Below are 15,714 nucleotides of genomic sequence, written 5' to 3' on the forward strand. Positions count from 1 at the left end.
TGGATTATACTGGAGACAGCCAAAAAGTATCCTGGTATGTGGAGCCTGCAGAATGTGTGAAATCCTGCAGGGAATCTCAGAAAGCCTGTGTTATGCTTAGAAATGGGCCCAAGCCACAGTATTTGGATCTGAATTCAGCTTTGTTCGGTTCCAGGGTTTGGATACGAATCCCTCTAATTACAATATGTTGACTCCTGCACTTACAGGCTGGCAGTATCTGGCAGAAGTTATTGCCATTTTCATATTTGGAGTCCCTTGGGAAAAGGGCTAAGATATACAGAACATAACCTTTCAAAGCATTCCTGGTAGTGTGTTGTGAAATGTGGTAGGATTTGTTTTGATAGATTGTTTTCAGCACTCAGATGCCTGTAGAACTGTAGCTTATCTTTCTAATCTGTTTCATGTAATCTTTTTTGTCTAATGCGATCTGTGTATCTTCTTCTCTCTGCATCTATGCATGGTATACTGCAGCCCAAAAAACACCAACAGTGAATTCTAAAATGCATTTCTTTGTTTCTTTTCAACAGCTGGCTGTCCAGACTTCTTGATTAAAGAGCTTCATCACTTCCGAATTCTGGGAGAAGAACAGGTGAGTTAACATCTCAAAGGCAGCGTCATAGTGTCATGAAAGATAGACGCTAATGAGACAGTTTCTTCTCTCTCCAGGGAAGCAGAGTGTGTCTCATGACCCCCAGTGCCCTGAAATGGGGAAGAAAAACACACAGGAGATATGTGTGAGAATATTTTTTTTATTCTATCCATCAGCCTTGACAGGTTATTAATTGGTACATCTGCTATCTGCCACAGCTTTTCAATTCAGGACTCCTGCAGTAAACAGGCTCTGTAAAGTGGCAGATAGGCAAACAAGAAAATACAAGGATGAAGTCTGCCTAAGGGATTGATATTTAAAGATATCTTTGATATTATCTGTATCTTTTTGTGGTACCAGAACTTTTCTGTATTTTTAAAAGCCTGTTTATTATTCAAAACTATAATAATACTTTGAACGTATGTAGCATTTTCTACATCAGAATCTCAAAGTACCTCATAAATATTAAACAAACTAAGCCTCACAACACCCATTATTTTCATGTTTTTTCCAGTTTGGCCAGCGAACCAATAATTGATTATTCATACAGCTCTAGTCTCCAAAGAAAAGCTTTTTCAGAAACACTTGCAGGAGAGGGGCATCCTAGTATTTTGGATTTTCATTATCTGTCCTCCTGTGGTTTCCTGCTGTGTTATAACATGAAGGAAATGCAGCAAGAGCCGTTCAGAGAGTGATTCTGGTTGGTTTGGGCCTCCGTTGTGTAAGTTCTCCCAATGTACAAAGCTCTTGTTCTGTACAAACCAGTGAACATAAAGAGGATCTCTAGAACAGACTGCCTCAGCAGAGCTAAAATCTAAACTTTTGCATGTGGCCACAATTGAGATTTTAGTTGTGTGGGATTTTTTTTGCCTGTGAAGTTTGATTTCATCATTTATAATCCTTCATTTTCCCTTGGATAAAGTTCAGCCCTCTATCTAACCACTTCACTTCATGGGTACATGACAGATGCTGAGGACTGGGAGGAAAGATTTATTAGTTAAGGAACAGCTGAAAAATAAAACAATGTAAAAAAGTCAGTCTTCTGCAGCAGCTATTGGTCCTGTAAGGCTGGCTATCTCTGTGATTAAATAGAAATAAATTCACGAGTAATGATATTACAAATAGCTGCTTACAAAAAGATATGCTAAAGATGCAGCAAATGTAAATGTGGCTGCTGTCCAAATACTATGTAAGACAAATAATCCAACAATAAGCTAGAGAAAAGAGACACTGTGCTTTTATTCAGACCTAAACACTAAAGTGTACAAACACAGCAAGATTACTAGCAATCTGTATGGAACTGTTATGGATTCTTCTTAATGACTCTGAGAAACTTCCCTCTTTTTTTCCCCGAGAGTGATAAAAAACATCATCTTTAATTGTTTAAATGGACTATTGTGATTCATGAATAAAATAGCTATATGTGAGTGGCAGAAGGGAAAACAAATAATGCAGGATAAATCTGCTGCTGTACCTGAGTGCCCCCAACAGGTCAGAGCATAGAGAAAGCAGATGACAGGCTAGTGGCAAGGAAAGAAGCTGCTCAGTAATGTATAGCTAGATTTCTCTGCTATATTTTCAGTTCTGACAACGTTGCAAAATGTACAGGCCAGTTTCTTGATATTTTGATAGGGGAATGATCCCTTTTAATAGATCTCTCTTAGCTTCTGCTGCTGCAGCAGCTCATCACAGTCTTTTCTTTAGGAACATTTTGGGTGTTGTATCCCTTGGATCAGAGTAAGCCTTCATTATTCAGCAAAATTCCTTTGTGCATTAGGAGATTTTATGCAAAGGAGCCTGCCCAGTGTTGGAATTAGGAGAAGGCATTGCCCCAGGACGGTGTGTATTCGCACAACCTTTTATTATGGGGTAGTAGCTTTAACAGAACCCTGTTTATGATATATGAGGTGTGATAATAGTGCTGAGAGAATTCTGGGAGTGGAAATAATCATAGAAATGTAGGACTGGAAGGACTTTGATAGGGCATCTAGTCCAGTCCCTTGCACTGAGGCAGGACTACATATTATCTAGACCAATGGTTCCCAACTTTTTTGGCTCAGAAGCCACAAATACCATTTTTACAACCCTGAAGGACCACCAGTCTATCAACTCATAAAAAATGTACTGATGTACACACCATTAAGAACTACAAATCACTACATATTTAAAGGAAACATTTTGATGCTACTGTTCCCATTATTACATTCACTATTTTACACCTACAAATATTCACAGTATGTCACACACTCACAGACAAAGCACCAGGGTAGATTGACTGTCACCACACTCTGAAGCACATGGCCTGACAGCTAAGTCACGGTGAATGGCATGCTAAGTGCAGGTCAAACTGTAAGGCACTGATTTTTAGAGTCCTGCCCCTCCTCAAGCATGGTAGGTCCTGGCTGCTCCACCAGCAGTGCGACTCTCCCACCCCCCACCCCTACTGCAGCCAGATGGAAGGAGTTCAGCACAGAGGCTTCCTCCCTGCTGATCTCCCGGCCCCCTGGCTGCAGCAGGGAAACTGCACGCGTCCTGTAGCCCCTTGCACTCCACCTGGGTACCTAGGCAGTAGCTCTTTTCTGCAGCCAGGGGGATGGGAAATCAGTGCTCCCTTCCCTCTGGTTCCAGCAAGGACCCCAGCACCTCTGGACCCAGGTAGAGCAGTTTGCCTTGCTCCCTGCAACAGCAAGGGGGAGGAGTGTGCTGCTCTCTCATCCCTTTGGCTGAAGCAAGGAGCCCGCATTGGTCTTGCAGTCCTGCGGCAACATGCTCCACCAGTGTCCTTAGATGGCGGCTCCCTTCTGCAGCTAGCAGGAGGGGAGCGGCGGGCCACTTTGAAAGACCCCACAGGCCACAGGTTGGGAACCACTGATCTAAACCATCCCTGACAGGTGTTTGTCTAACCTGTTCTTAAAAACCTCAAATGATGGAGATTTCACAACCTTCTTGGATAACTTCTTCCAGTGCTTAACTACCCTGACAGTTAGGAAGTTTTTCCTAACTAAATTTCCCTTGCTGCAATTTACACCCATTACTTTTTGTCCTATCCTCAGTGGTTACAGAGGGCAATTTTTCATCCTCCTTTTTATAACTGAGGGATTGTGAGCTTTGAACTCAGGCTCCAACTGCTACCCACCAGCTCACCTGAGTAAACAGAGAAGGGAAGCAATGAAGTGCTGGCTTCCAGAGGTCCCCCATCAGAAAGCTTCTGATTGAGGGAAACATCCAGCAACCCTGATTAGCCAAGGAGCTCTATATAAACCAGGAAGTTGTCTGAGCAACTAGAGAAATCCCTAGCTGACTGCTACTATGGATCCCTCCTGCTTACCTGACTCCTGGGCCCTGCATTCCGGCCTGTTCCTGGCCTTTTTATCCCAGACCTTCATTTATTCCCAATTCCTGTTTTCCTGCCATACGCCGGTCCCTGCTCCGACGCCTTACTCTTGTGCTTTCTCCAGCTCTGATGCCTGGCCTGGCACCTGACACTGTCTCCAACTCTGATCCCAGGCCCGGCACCTCAGACTGTCTCCTGCTCTGACCACTAGGCTTGACCGCCTACACGTTGGTCATTGCAATAACAACCTTTTACATACTTAATCTAACATTCATTCAGATTTTAAAAGGAATTTGCCAAAAAATGTGCTTGTGCCCCTTTTGTGTTATGCTTCCATCACATATACTACTGAATGAATTTGAGGGTTTGAATTTTTGTGGAACCAGTAAATTTTAAGTGTATGTTAAAGAATATTCATGTAAAGTGAATTTTGAACTCATTATCACATTACATTCATTCAATCATTCAACCAAGATATGTGTGACCAGTTTAAAGTAATCAGCGCAGTTTGGAGTTTGTATTTTAAACACAGAATATTTGGAACAAATTGGTGGTAACTATCTATGGACCTAGAAATGCTCACAAAAACTGTTAAGCAAATAATTTCAATTAAGAAATTGAGACATTTCAAATTGAGAAAATTGTATGCTGCCCCTGGAAAATTCACAAACTGAGAAAGAAATTAATTGGATAAATTATTTGCTGTGGAGTATTTGTCCAGGTCTTTCCAATACCTAAGTAACCCTGAGCAAATTGTGGGCTGTTTTGTTAATATGGAATTTCATCCTCAAGTTTTTATCCCTTTCATGAATATTAGTCCCTTCCTAACTGTTGGCTACCTATGGTCTTGGCCTATCTTTTCCCTTGTTGACCCCATTCATGCCCTTGGCTTCAGCTACTACTTTTGTGCCAGTGACCCCTAAATCTACCTCTCAACACCAGTCCTCCACACATCTCTTCAGCCTTAGATCTCCATCTGACTCTCAACCATGTAATCACTAAGTATGCCACCACAGTCCCAAACTCTGGCTCTCTGAAACGGAGCTACGTGTCTGAACTCCTGATCCCTCCCTACCACCTCCCTTCTCTATTCCCATTAACTGTGTCATAAGCTTTACTGTGTCCTGATGTCACATCACCAGTGACTTCTCTCTCCTCCTACCAAATCCAGTCACCTCCTCCCTTTTGAATATCTTCAAAACATGTTGGCTCCAGACTACACCTACATCCAGAATCCTTTTCTGCACCTTGACCTCTCCTGGATTACTCTAACCTTATCATCTCTGCCTTTCCCACTACTTTCTTCTTCCACATGATCTGAAACTTCACTATTAAAGTCATCTTGCTCTTCTGTCACTGAGAGAACATCGCCATCTTTCTTGAATTCTTTCACTGGCTTTTCATCTCTAAACTGGAGGGAAAAATCCAATCTCCTGATCCTCACTGTCAAGGCCCTACATGCCTCTCTTACATCTACTTTCATTTCCCACTCACCCCTTCTCTCCACCTATATTCCTCCGAGTCTTCTCTCCTTGCTGCTCATTTTATTTCCTTGTCCCACTCTCAGTTTCACGCCTTCTTTCATGCTGCCCCATAAGATTAAAACAATCTCCCATTTTTCTTCATCTTTCACCCCCTCCTTCAAATTCCTCCTTTGCAGCAGTTTTCAACCACGAATCCTTCATGCACAGGGCTTATCATTGATTTCTTTCTTAAATATTCTCTTGTTTTTAAGGGCCAGATTCACCTTGGTTTCTGTGCTTGTGCACAATTGCAGAGAGGGCCCAAGATGCCTTATCTGGCATTACATGGCCCTAAGATCCAGGCAGAATTCCAGCCCATGAACTCAGAGCACAGTTCCCTTCCTGCTCCCCATCCTGTGTGCTTAATGTCCTAAAGTGAACAGAGAGGAGATGGTAACATAGCTTCACCCTTCCCACCCCATGCCCTGGCCAACTGCGGGTAGCCAAAAGTGCAGGGGATGTAAAATAGCAGTGTGGTCTGCGCAAATGAGGAAGAATTCTAATCCATCATCTCTCTTTGTGTACATGTCATTGACTCCCTCTCTTCCTGATTATAGTAATAATTACATACCTGATAGCTTTTTAAAAAGCTATTTATATTAGCACTAGGCATGTTAAATTTTTTGGATTGTGCTATCAAGTAATTGCATTGTGTACGTTTTATATGTATTATAAAGGTGTGACAAAAATTACCTACAATGCTAAATCCACATTATGGATTAATAGCCTCCAAAATTAATTTAAAAATACACAGATGGTTATTTGATTTATGGGAACAGCAAAACAACCTGACTCTAGGAAGTAGATTTTTTTCCTCAGAAACCCTTACTTGCAGTTTTAAAAAGTAATTAAATTACCTTTTAAATATTAGAAATTCCAGATTCGCACCTATCATTAAACTTTTTTGTCTAAATTAATTCTGGGTCATACTATCAAATAAATGTTTTTAAAAATGTAGAAAGAAAAGGAAACGTACATAACTTTAAAACACAGAATTAAAATAGCATAATCAATATTGTCAAGTGACATGCCAACTAAATAACATAACAAGTAAGTAATGTATTTCCCCATGGTTTTATGCACCTAGCTATTTGAGGCTTTCTTAATCTTCAGATCTTAACATAGCTGAGAAGATTCTGATACCACTTACATCGGTTTTACACAGTTTTAGCCACAGGATTTACACTACTGTGAGAGTAAAATCAGGTCTAATATATGGAAGAAAATGGCTAGAAAATCAGGAACTGTTCTGAGCCCCAAGTGGATCCCATGAAAGAATGGGAAGTGGGGGTGGGGGAGAACATGATGATTGTTCAGCCTCCATTTATAAGCTCCTTTCCATTCAGAATGCCCTGCCAAGTCTGTAAATGCCAAATTGTGCATACCTCAACATCAAGTTGTGGTGGAAACTGTGCAGCTTAAGTTTCTCTTTTTCATAGATTTCTCCCTGGGAGGGAATAATCTGGATCTCATTTAGATGCTAGACAACCACAGTGGACTTTGGAAGTCCTCTGTTTAGTCTAAGAATAGGTACAGTTCAGCATTAGCAGTGGCACTGTAAGCTTCCGTAGTCTGCTTTTCAAATGTAGTTATACCCTGATCTGAAGGGACAACTTCAAATGTATAAAGGGTCTTAGGTTCATTAAATCCTTGACTTTTTTTTCCTGACACCAGCAACAAACATGACGTAGTATCATTTATAATCAGAGGGTTGGTTTGGTTTTTTTCATTTGTTTGTTTTTTGGTTTGTTTTGCTCTGAACACCTTTAAACTAGGAAATGGATTGGTATAACCAACTTATTTTACATAGACTTTTCATAGAGATTAAGGCCAGAAGGGACCAGATCATCTACTGTGATCTCCTGGCTTACAGAGGCCATCAGATTTCACCCCAATACACCATTACTGAGTCCAATGACCTCAGTTAGACAAAAGCATTTCAGACTTTGGAGACTAAACAGCTGTGTGCCATAGGCGGAGAACAGGAGAGACCGAGGTGCCACCAGTGCCTAAGGCCCCTGCAATAGCAAGGAATTGTTTAGGTGATACATACGCAGATGATCCTCCTAGGTGATCCACACCCCATACTACAGAGGAAGGCAACCCCCTCTCTTTGCATAAGGTAAATCGATCCAGGGGGGAAATTCCTTTCCAACACCTAATCTGGTGATCTTTTTGAGCTGGAGCATGTGAGCAAGACCACCAGCCAGGCATCTAGAAAAAGTATTCTTTTTATACCATATCAGAGCACTGGTACATCCTGCTCTGTGTCCTTTCTCCATTGTGGTCAATCGCTGATGCTACACAGGAAGGCAAAAAACCCACCCAGAATACATCTGGCCAACTGTGCATTGGGGGAAAAAAATCCTTTCCTGATCCTTGAGGTCAATTGTCTGAAGCCTGAGATTTTATTAAAGCCATTGTCTTAATACAGAGCTTCAAGTGTTATGTGCAAGTTGAGGGAAATGTAGGCAAACTTGCATTCATAGGTTCCCAGGCCAGGAGAGTCCACCATGGCCATCCAACGCAACCCGCTGGACACACAGGCCATAAAATCTTTTCCACAAACTGAATTAAAGCATATAATTTAGAAAGCTAGCTGTTCTTGTCTTAAAGACTCCAAGCAACATTGAGTTCACCACCTCCCATGTTACGCTGTTCCAATGTTTAATTACTCTCCCTGCTAAGAAATTGCATCATACTTCAAGGTTGTATTTGTCTAACTTCTGCTTTCAGCCACTTAATCTGGTTATTAATTAAACTTGTTTGTCAGCAAGATTAAAAGATACCTCCTTTCAGTGGATATCATTTTCATGTATAAATACCTATACGCGGTGTTCAAGTTTCTTCTCATCCTTCTCTTTGGTAAGCTGAATAGGTTGAGCTCCTTAAGCTTCATATTGTGAGGCTTATTTTCCATCCCTTGGATGATTTTGGTGGCCCTCCTTTGACTCTCCACATCTTTCATGAAGCATGGACACCAGTACAGGACACAGTATTCTAGCAGTGGTCTTACCAATGCTGTATACAGTGGCAAAATCACTTCCCTACTTCTATTTGATAGTTCCCATTTTATACATCCAAAGGTTGCTTTAGCCCTTTTTGCCACAGCTTTGCACTGAGAGCTCAATTTGACGTGGTTATCTGCAATGATCCCCAAGTCCTTTTCTGAGTCACTGCTTTCCAAGTCTCCCCCATCCTGTAGGTACAGACCTGCATTCCTTTTCTCAGATGTATTATCTTATATGTATGTATTAATATGCATTTTGTTGGATTGTGACCATTTTAACCAGGTGATTCAAATCAGTTTGCAAAAGTGACCTATCCTCCATTTTTCATGCTGCACCAGTCTATATACTCTGCAAACTTTACCGACAGAGAATATTATATAATCATTGATGAAAATATTAAATATTTTGGACCAAGAATCAGTCCCTCTGGAGCCCTGCTAGAAACTTGCCCACTCGTTGATGTTTCCCCATGAAGAACTACATTTTGAGATCTGTCAGCGAGCCAGGTTTTAAACCAGTTAATGTGTGCCCTGTCAGTTCTACATAATGCAAGTTTTTCAATCAAAATGTCATGTGGAAATAAGTCAAATGCCTTGGAGAAATCCAAGCATACAACATTACCACAGTTTCCTTTTTAAATCAGTCCTATTATCTTGTTTTTTGGTTTTTGCTGTTGTTTGTTTTTTGTTTTAAATAGCTTTGTTTGACAAAACATACCTTCCATGAAGTCATTCTGATCAGCATTATTTCTATTGTTAGCCTTTAATTATTTATGGATAGAGTCCGAAATTAACTTTTCCATTATTTTATCCAGAATCAACATCAGGCTAACCTGGGTTATCTTCTTAACCCTTTTTAAATCTTGGAACTACATTGATAGGCCTCCAATCCTTTTGACATGGCCCCGGTTTCCAAGCTTTATTTAAAAATATAATCTTAGTGATTCAGAAAATTCCTCAGCTAGTTCTTTTAAGACTCTTAGATAGAAGTAATCCAGGCCTGTTGATATAAAAATGTTTAATTTGAGCAGATGGTGACTCACATTCTCATTTATCGCAGATGGTAAACTTTCTGTTCCATCCGCAACATCATGTGGGATGGATACTTTCTCCACTTCGTTCAAAAAACAGAAAGGAAATATATATATATATTGAACATTTCTGCCTTTTTTACAGCATTCTTTTTTACAATTTTACCACCTGCATCTAGCAATGGATTTATACTGGACCTAGGGATTTTTGTTGTTGTTTTTGGTTCCTGATATGTTTTTAAAATGCCATCTTATTGTGTTTAATCTTACCGGCCATTGATTTCTTTAGCTTTCTTTGACACCTACATTTTTTAACCTGTAGGTTATATTCATTGCCCTTTCCCCCCATTTCCCCTCTCCTTTTATATATTGATTCCAAATCTCCTTTTAACCAGCATGGCTTTTGGCTAGGATACCCTTTTTGACCTCTCTGAAAATGTGGCTTTTTGGGCATCCAATTGAATGTCCTTGAACAATTCACGGTTTTTGTAAACACCCCCAATTTAAATTTAGGTTCCCAGTCAGTTATGCTAACCATTGCTTTAAACTTTGGTAAATTGGCCCTTTAAAGTTCCAAATATACTAAATGCCCAAATACTTCAAATTCTTCAAAAATCAGATGTTAGTGGTTTTTGATTACTAACAACCTTGCTGCATTCAAATCTGTGTCATAAAAGTGTTAGGTTACCATATCCCCTCTCCAGTCCCCAGAATGATCCAATTTCCTTCCAGAACGCCTCAGCGGATTGTTCTCGAGTAGCATTAATATATTTTTCATGCAAAAGATTTAGTGGATGCCGTGCTTGTCACTTAAAATTAATCACAATGCTAACATGATTTAATGTGTATTTGAAGCATTTTTTTAAATACTATTAATTGGGAAATTTACACAATACATTATTTTTACATTTGTTGTTTTTGGGGGCTTTTTTTTGTTTTTTGTTTTTTGTTATGGGGGTTTTGTTTTGGGTTTTTTGCATGTATGAAAGTAACTGGTTTCCAGTTATTTACAGATATCTCTGTGGCTTTCATCACAGCAGAATCTGAATGCCTCACAAATTTATATCAGATTACTTTTAAAGTTAGTTTCTAACAATCGTAGAAGGTTCGTTGTTGATTCCTTCCATGTTGGGTGTCTTTACTAAATGCTTGTTTAGGGGAAACTTTAATTTCTTTCTGTTTATATGGCCCTCATCACCGTAATACCTGATGACCTCTCTGTTATTAATGGATTTTTATCCTTACAGGATCCCTATGAGGTAGGGAAGTATCGATCCCCCACTTTACAAATGGGAATGCAAAGTAGATCAAGTGTTTTACCTAGAATGACACATGAAGTATGTGGCTGAGCCTGGAATTGAACCCAGATCTCCTTAGTAACTGTTCAGTCCAGTGCCCCATCCCCTAGAGCATTCAAGACTTATCTGATCGCCTGAAGAAGTTTGTCTGAAATGATGGAACATAATTTTATCCTAAATATAGTTTGTTCAGCCCCACTTGATATTAAGAATAAATCTATAAATAATTTATAAGGTGTTAAAAATGATAAATAGATGGGTAATATTTCCAAAAGTGCCTATGTGATTTAGGAGCCTAGGACCTATTTTCAAAAGTGATTTTCCCTGTCATTTCTGAAAATGAGTTATGCTTCTAAGTCACTTAGACACTTATGAAAATTCTACCTGTTGTAAACTTGTTACAGACATGAGTTCTGTATGTTATACATGATGATAAATAGAAGGTGTTACAGATTGTTATAACCTACGGTGGTATTCAGCTGTCAGAGGGTGGTTGATTCCAGTAAATGAAGTGAATCCAGCTTCCCTGTGCCAGAACAGGTGCTTTCATTTGGCCATTTAAGGGGTAGGGCTGCATCTTGGGACTTTAAGAGACCCTGTCAATTAGAGCTGCCTAAGTGAAAATCAGGAGAAGAGGAAGGTGAGAGCTGCCAGATCCAGAAGGTGTTTCCTGGGGCAAGGAGAGCTGCAAGAGTGGCTTGCTGGCTGGTGTCCCCAAGGCAGAGAGCTAAGGCTGGAGAGAACTGAAGGCAGGAGTAGCAGCAAAGGGAGGTGCCTGCTGGCTCTAAGCTAGAGTGCCAAAGTCGAGGGCTGGAGAGGGCTGAAGGAAGGGAAAGCACTGGAGAGGTTTACCAGCTGACATTTCTGGGAGCTGGACCCAGAGGAACAGAGAGGGCCAGGAGCCATGAGGGATGCTCCTTTTGTGAGGAAGATCATCTATCAGAGAGTGAGGAAGAGTGGGGTTGCACTTTAGCTGGAAGGGCTGGGGTGACTGTCCTGGTAGAGGGACAGAAGAAGACCAACAAAGAATCCAGATGTGGTGGAAGACGCTGGAATGTGGTCCGTGTTGCATCCATGGCCCGGAGGATATGTGATTTTAAGGACTGCTTGCACTGGGGTGATAAATGGATTATGTTTTGGGACTTGTGCTTTGGGATATTTGTAATATGCTCTTGTAATAAACCCAGCCCTATGGAGGGTGCTATTGAAGCAAGACAGCCTAAAGTAGAGTCTTTGGGTTACCTACGGGGGAAATTGGTGCACCAATCATGCCAGGGCCTGTTCCAAGAGGTGGCTGCAGTTGAGGTAGCCCTTTGACAGCAACCTGTTGCCATCTTGGATTCTATAGCAATTGATTTAAACACTTATCCATTGTGTATTAATCCTTTATAAGCTTTTTTATAAGTGTGCCCTTAATATAAATGGAGATATTTTGTTCTTTAACCATAGCATATAACTGACTTTTGTTATGACAGTAGACTTGTACAGATTCTGCTTCTTCATTTTCAGTTGATCTCTGGGCCTTTAATTGATCTACAGTATAGATAGAAAAGAAAAATATTGGAGGATGACACCTTTGTAAAAGTATCCGAGCTCTAGAGGCAGGAGACAGTATTCTAACTGAACAGCAGAATGTGCAAAGCATTTAGTAGGGTCTTCTCTGTTTTCCAATTGATCCATTTGTTTTGCTTTTCTAGTATGAAAATCACTCTTGACAGTGCTATAATTGTGTAATGATTTGGCATGATTTCTGTGCTGAACCAATATAAAATGTCAAATTCCTTGGACAAAATATGATGTTTTTTCCCAATGAACCCTGTAAATCAATTTTTCTGTCTATAACTTATAAAGCAGAATTGATTTTTTTAAAATGAAAATTTCTTTATTAAAGGGGGAAAAATCCTGCTGACTACTTTTATGCCAAATCTGAGACTGAAAATCATTTTCTCTTTTCTGTTGAGGATTTATAATGGAAATGCTGATAGACCCTCAAATATAGCATTGCTGGTATTTGTGTCTATAATAGGAAGCTTCTAACAATCAAACATTCAGCACAATTGAATGTTACCTTTTAAGACGGTAAGACAATCTCCTGCCTCACCTTCAGGTCCACTCTGTGCTCTGAAGAAAAACGAGGTCCTTAGAGAGTTTTGCAGCTGCGATTACCAGCACTTCCGTTCAAGGCTGGCAGAATGACTCAGAGCACTCAACATATTTACTGCAAGGATCACAAATTTGGTTGAAAATTGATAGATTCCAACATTAAATATTTATCCCATTACCTGGGATAAATGGGTTCATGCATAATAATGTTAAAAACCATTTGCCTTGTTGAGCCCCCACATTCAAGGAGACCTGACAGACACGTGTCGTATACACCTCTCTAAATACTGATATCTTCAAATTCCTCTCTAACAAGAAGGCAGTAAAGCACGTAAGATCTTAATCCCCAATTTTCAATTAATTTGCTCATGCCTGCCATACACTGAGTGATTCTTCTTTAAATGGGTATTTCTCCCTTTAGCTTTTATTTTGCTTAATATAAAGAGAGAGGTATTTTTTTATGGATTTTCCCAACTGTTTGGAAAAGATTTTGTAAAACAGGATATAAGATTCTTATTTTTAACATGGGTATTATGTAACTTGACCATGGCTTTGAAAACCCAGATACTTTTTAAAAGAACCAGTGAAAAACTAACTCATTCACTGTCACTCAATGGGAAATCCTTCTTCCCCACCTCCCTTTCTATGTTTCTGTCCTTCATCCTTGTCTTTCCTCTCTTATTCCCTCTGCATTTCCTTCCCTGCAGTTGCAAATTCCCAATTCCCATCTCTCTGGATATTTCTTTGATAATCAAATGGATAGAGGAGTTCAAATCTGTCTCCATTATTGTTTCAGGCTGTCTGCAGACTCAAGAAGAAAACACTGGATTGGTTTACCTTCATGTAACAATTTTAAGGTTTTCTTCACAGCCACAAGGGCTAGAGTCTTACTTTAAAAAAAAAGAAAACTGAAATTCTGTGCAATCTGAATATGTCAGGAGGGCCAAGAGCTATATAAACATATTAGGCCAGACTGATCCAACTTTTAACACCCCGGTTCCACCTAACTGCCTTAAGGTCTGTCTATATTCTAAAATGAGCGATGGCTTTAAAATGTGGTAACTAATGTGCTAATTAACATTTTAAAATACCACTTAGCAGTAAAGTTCATCAAAATTTTCCAAAGATTTGAAATTTGGATGAAAATGTTCCCTGCATGTTTTGATCAATTCTCTTTAGCACCTAATGTAGTCAAAGACATTCATGTTTAAAACAAGTTAGTTGCCTGTGGTTAACCCTAATAATAACCAAAAGAGGATCAGATTTACTTAGGATCAGATTCTGCCACCCGTACTCTGCAAGCAGTCCTGAAGTAAGGTACCGCTCAATATGATTAAAAGTGGCAGAGATGGTGTAATTTATACTTTTTCCTTAGGTGCACACGGGCAGTTTAAAAGTGGAAGAATGGTGTCATGGCTAAGGCACTGGAGTAGACTCACAGTAGGTTTTATTTCTGACTCTGGCACAGACTTCCTGTATAAACTTGGGTAGGTCGCTTAACTTTTTAGTGTCTCCATCTGTAAAATGGCGGTGCTTCCCTCCCTGCTGTTGTGAGGCTACCAAATGGATGTCTGTGAAACACTCTGACACGACAGTGAGAGACGTAAAAAAAACCCTAGGCATGAAATTAAAATAAATTATGTTGCTCAGAGAAACATTTTGTGGCTCAGTTTATCTACCTTGAATATGTTTTTCAAAAGAAAGTTGTCTTGTGTAATTGTGGAATGCTTTTGGCTCTAAAGCATTATACTGTTAATTTTTGGCTACAGCTCTTTGATTTCCTCCCCTAATTTGTTTCTAATGCGGAATGAAGCATTGTAGCACTTATCCTGTTTACTGAAACAATGAGGCAATACTTTCATGCCACAACCATCTGACACATAACCTGAAGTTACCGTGTAAACTGAAACATCAGAACTGCTGACCTTATTGAACAAGATAAACTGGAGCATAAAAGTTTAGGATTTCTCTTTGAACTACAATACATATATTTGCCTTGCAGTACAACCGCTACCAGCGCTATGGTGCAGAAGAGTGTGTGCTGCAGATGGGTGGAGTGCTGTGTCCTACTCCAGGATGTGGAGCTGGCTTGCTTCCTGAACCAGATGTGAGAAAAATAATATGTGAGCCAAGCAATGGACTGGGCTGTGGGGTAAGATTGTGCATTTTCCTTATAGCTCATTGAGAATCAACTGAGATTGCAAGATTTAACAAGAAGGAAAAAGAATGGATTTTCCTTTCACATTGGTGACTTTGAATTACCCTTCATACCACAGTGAGAGGCAGTAGCTTTCAATAAACAATTTTAATACAGTGCCAGAGACTAGAAATCACTACTTTGTCATGTAGAATATGTCCATCCCAGAATCCTTCGCTTTAATTGGTTTGAGAAGTTGCTGATCTAGGTAGTTACAGTGAGCAGTTGAACAGTGCAAATGACATGCCAAGAGCTTTGACTTTTTTCTCCCAGCACTCAGCAAAACTGAATAAGATCTAGAGCAAACCATTTATTATTGTATTAGTACTGCCCTTCTTAAATAGACAAGGGGATAAAGAGAGAGGGAATGACCAGTCAATGATACCTCAGTGACATTGTTTGTGTGAGTATTTTAAGAAATGTAATGAAGATTAATGCAGAAACCTCAGTGCTTTATTGTCTCATAAAAACTGTTTTTAAGTAAGGATGTGCAGAGCTAATGGGATTTTTAGGAAAATAAAACAAGCAGCATTTGAAAATATGTTGTGCTAAGAGGTCAGACTAGGTGTATCAGTCATTTTCTTGAATAAAAATACCACTGTATCTTAAAAGAAAAGGGCTGGAGGGGA

At 39.8% G+C, this 15,714-nt stretch overlaps 1 protein-coding gene across 5 annotated transcripts in view; it reads left to right on the top strand.

The window, feature by feature from the left end:
- Positions 1-15,714, top strand: part of PRKN (parkin RBR E3 ubiquitin protein ligase) — a 1,182,603-nt gene that overhangs the window by 997,152 nt on the left and 169,737 nt on the right. For all 5 annotated transcript variants that reach the window (XM_067560808.1, XM_067560804.1, XM_067560805.1 and 2 more), the window contains 2 exons: positions 528-589; positions 14,891-15,040. In XM_067560808.1, coding sequence (XP_067416909.1) covers positions 528-589; positions 14,891-15,040 — 212 coding nt within the window. The remainder of the gene's footprint in view (positions 1-527; positions 590-14,890; positions 15,041-15,714) is intronic.

The sequence above is a fragment of the Emydura macquarii genome, unplaced genomic scaffold (assembly GCF_026122565.2).
Source record: "Emydura macquarii macquarii isolate MOO-44397 ecotype Brisbane River unplaced genomic scaffold, CSIRO-AGI_Emac_v2 contig_2308, whole genome shotgun sequence".
NCBI classification, from domain to species: domain Eukaryota; kingdom Metazoa; phylum Chordata; order Testudines; family Chelidae; genus Emydura; species Emydura macquarii.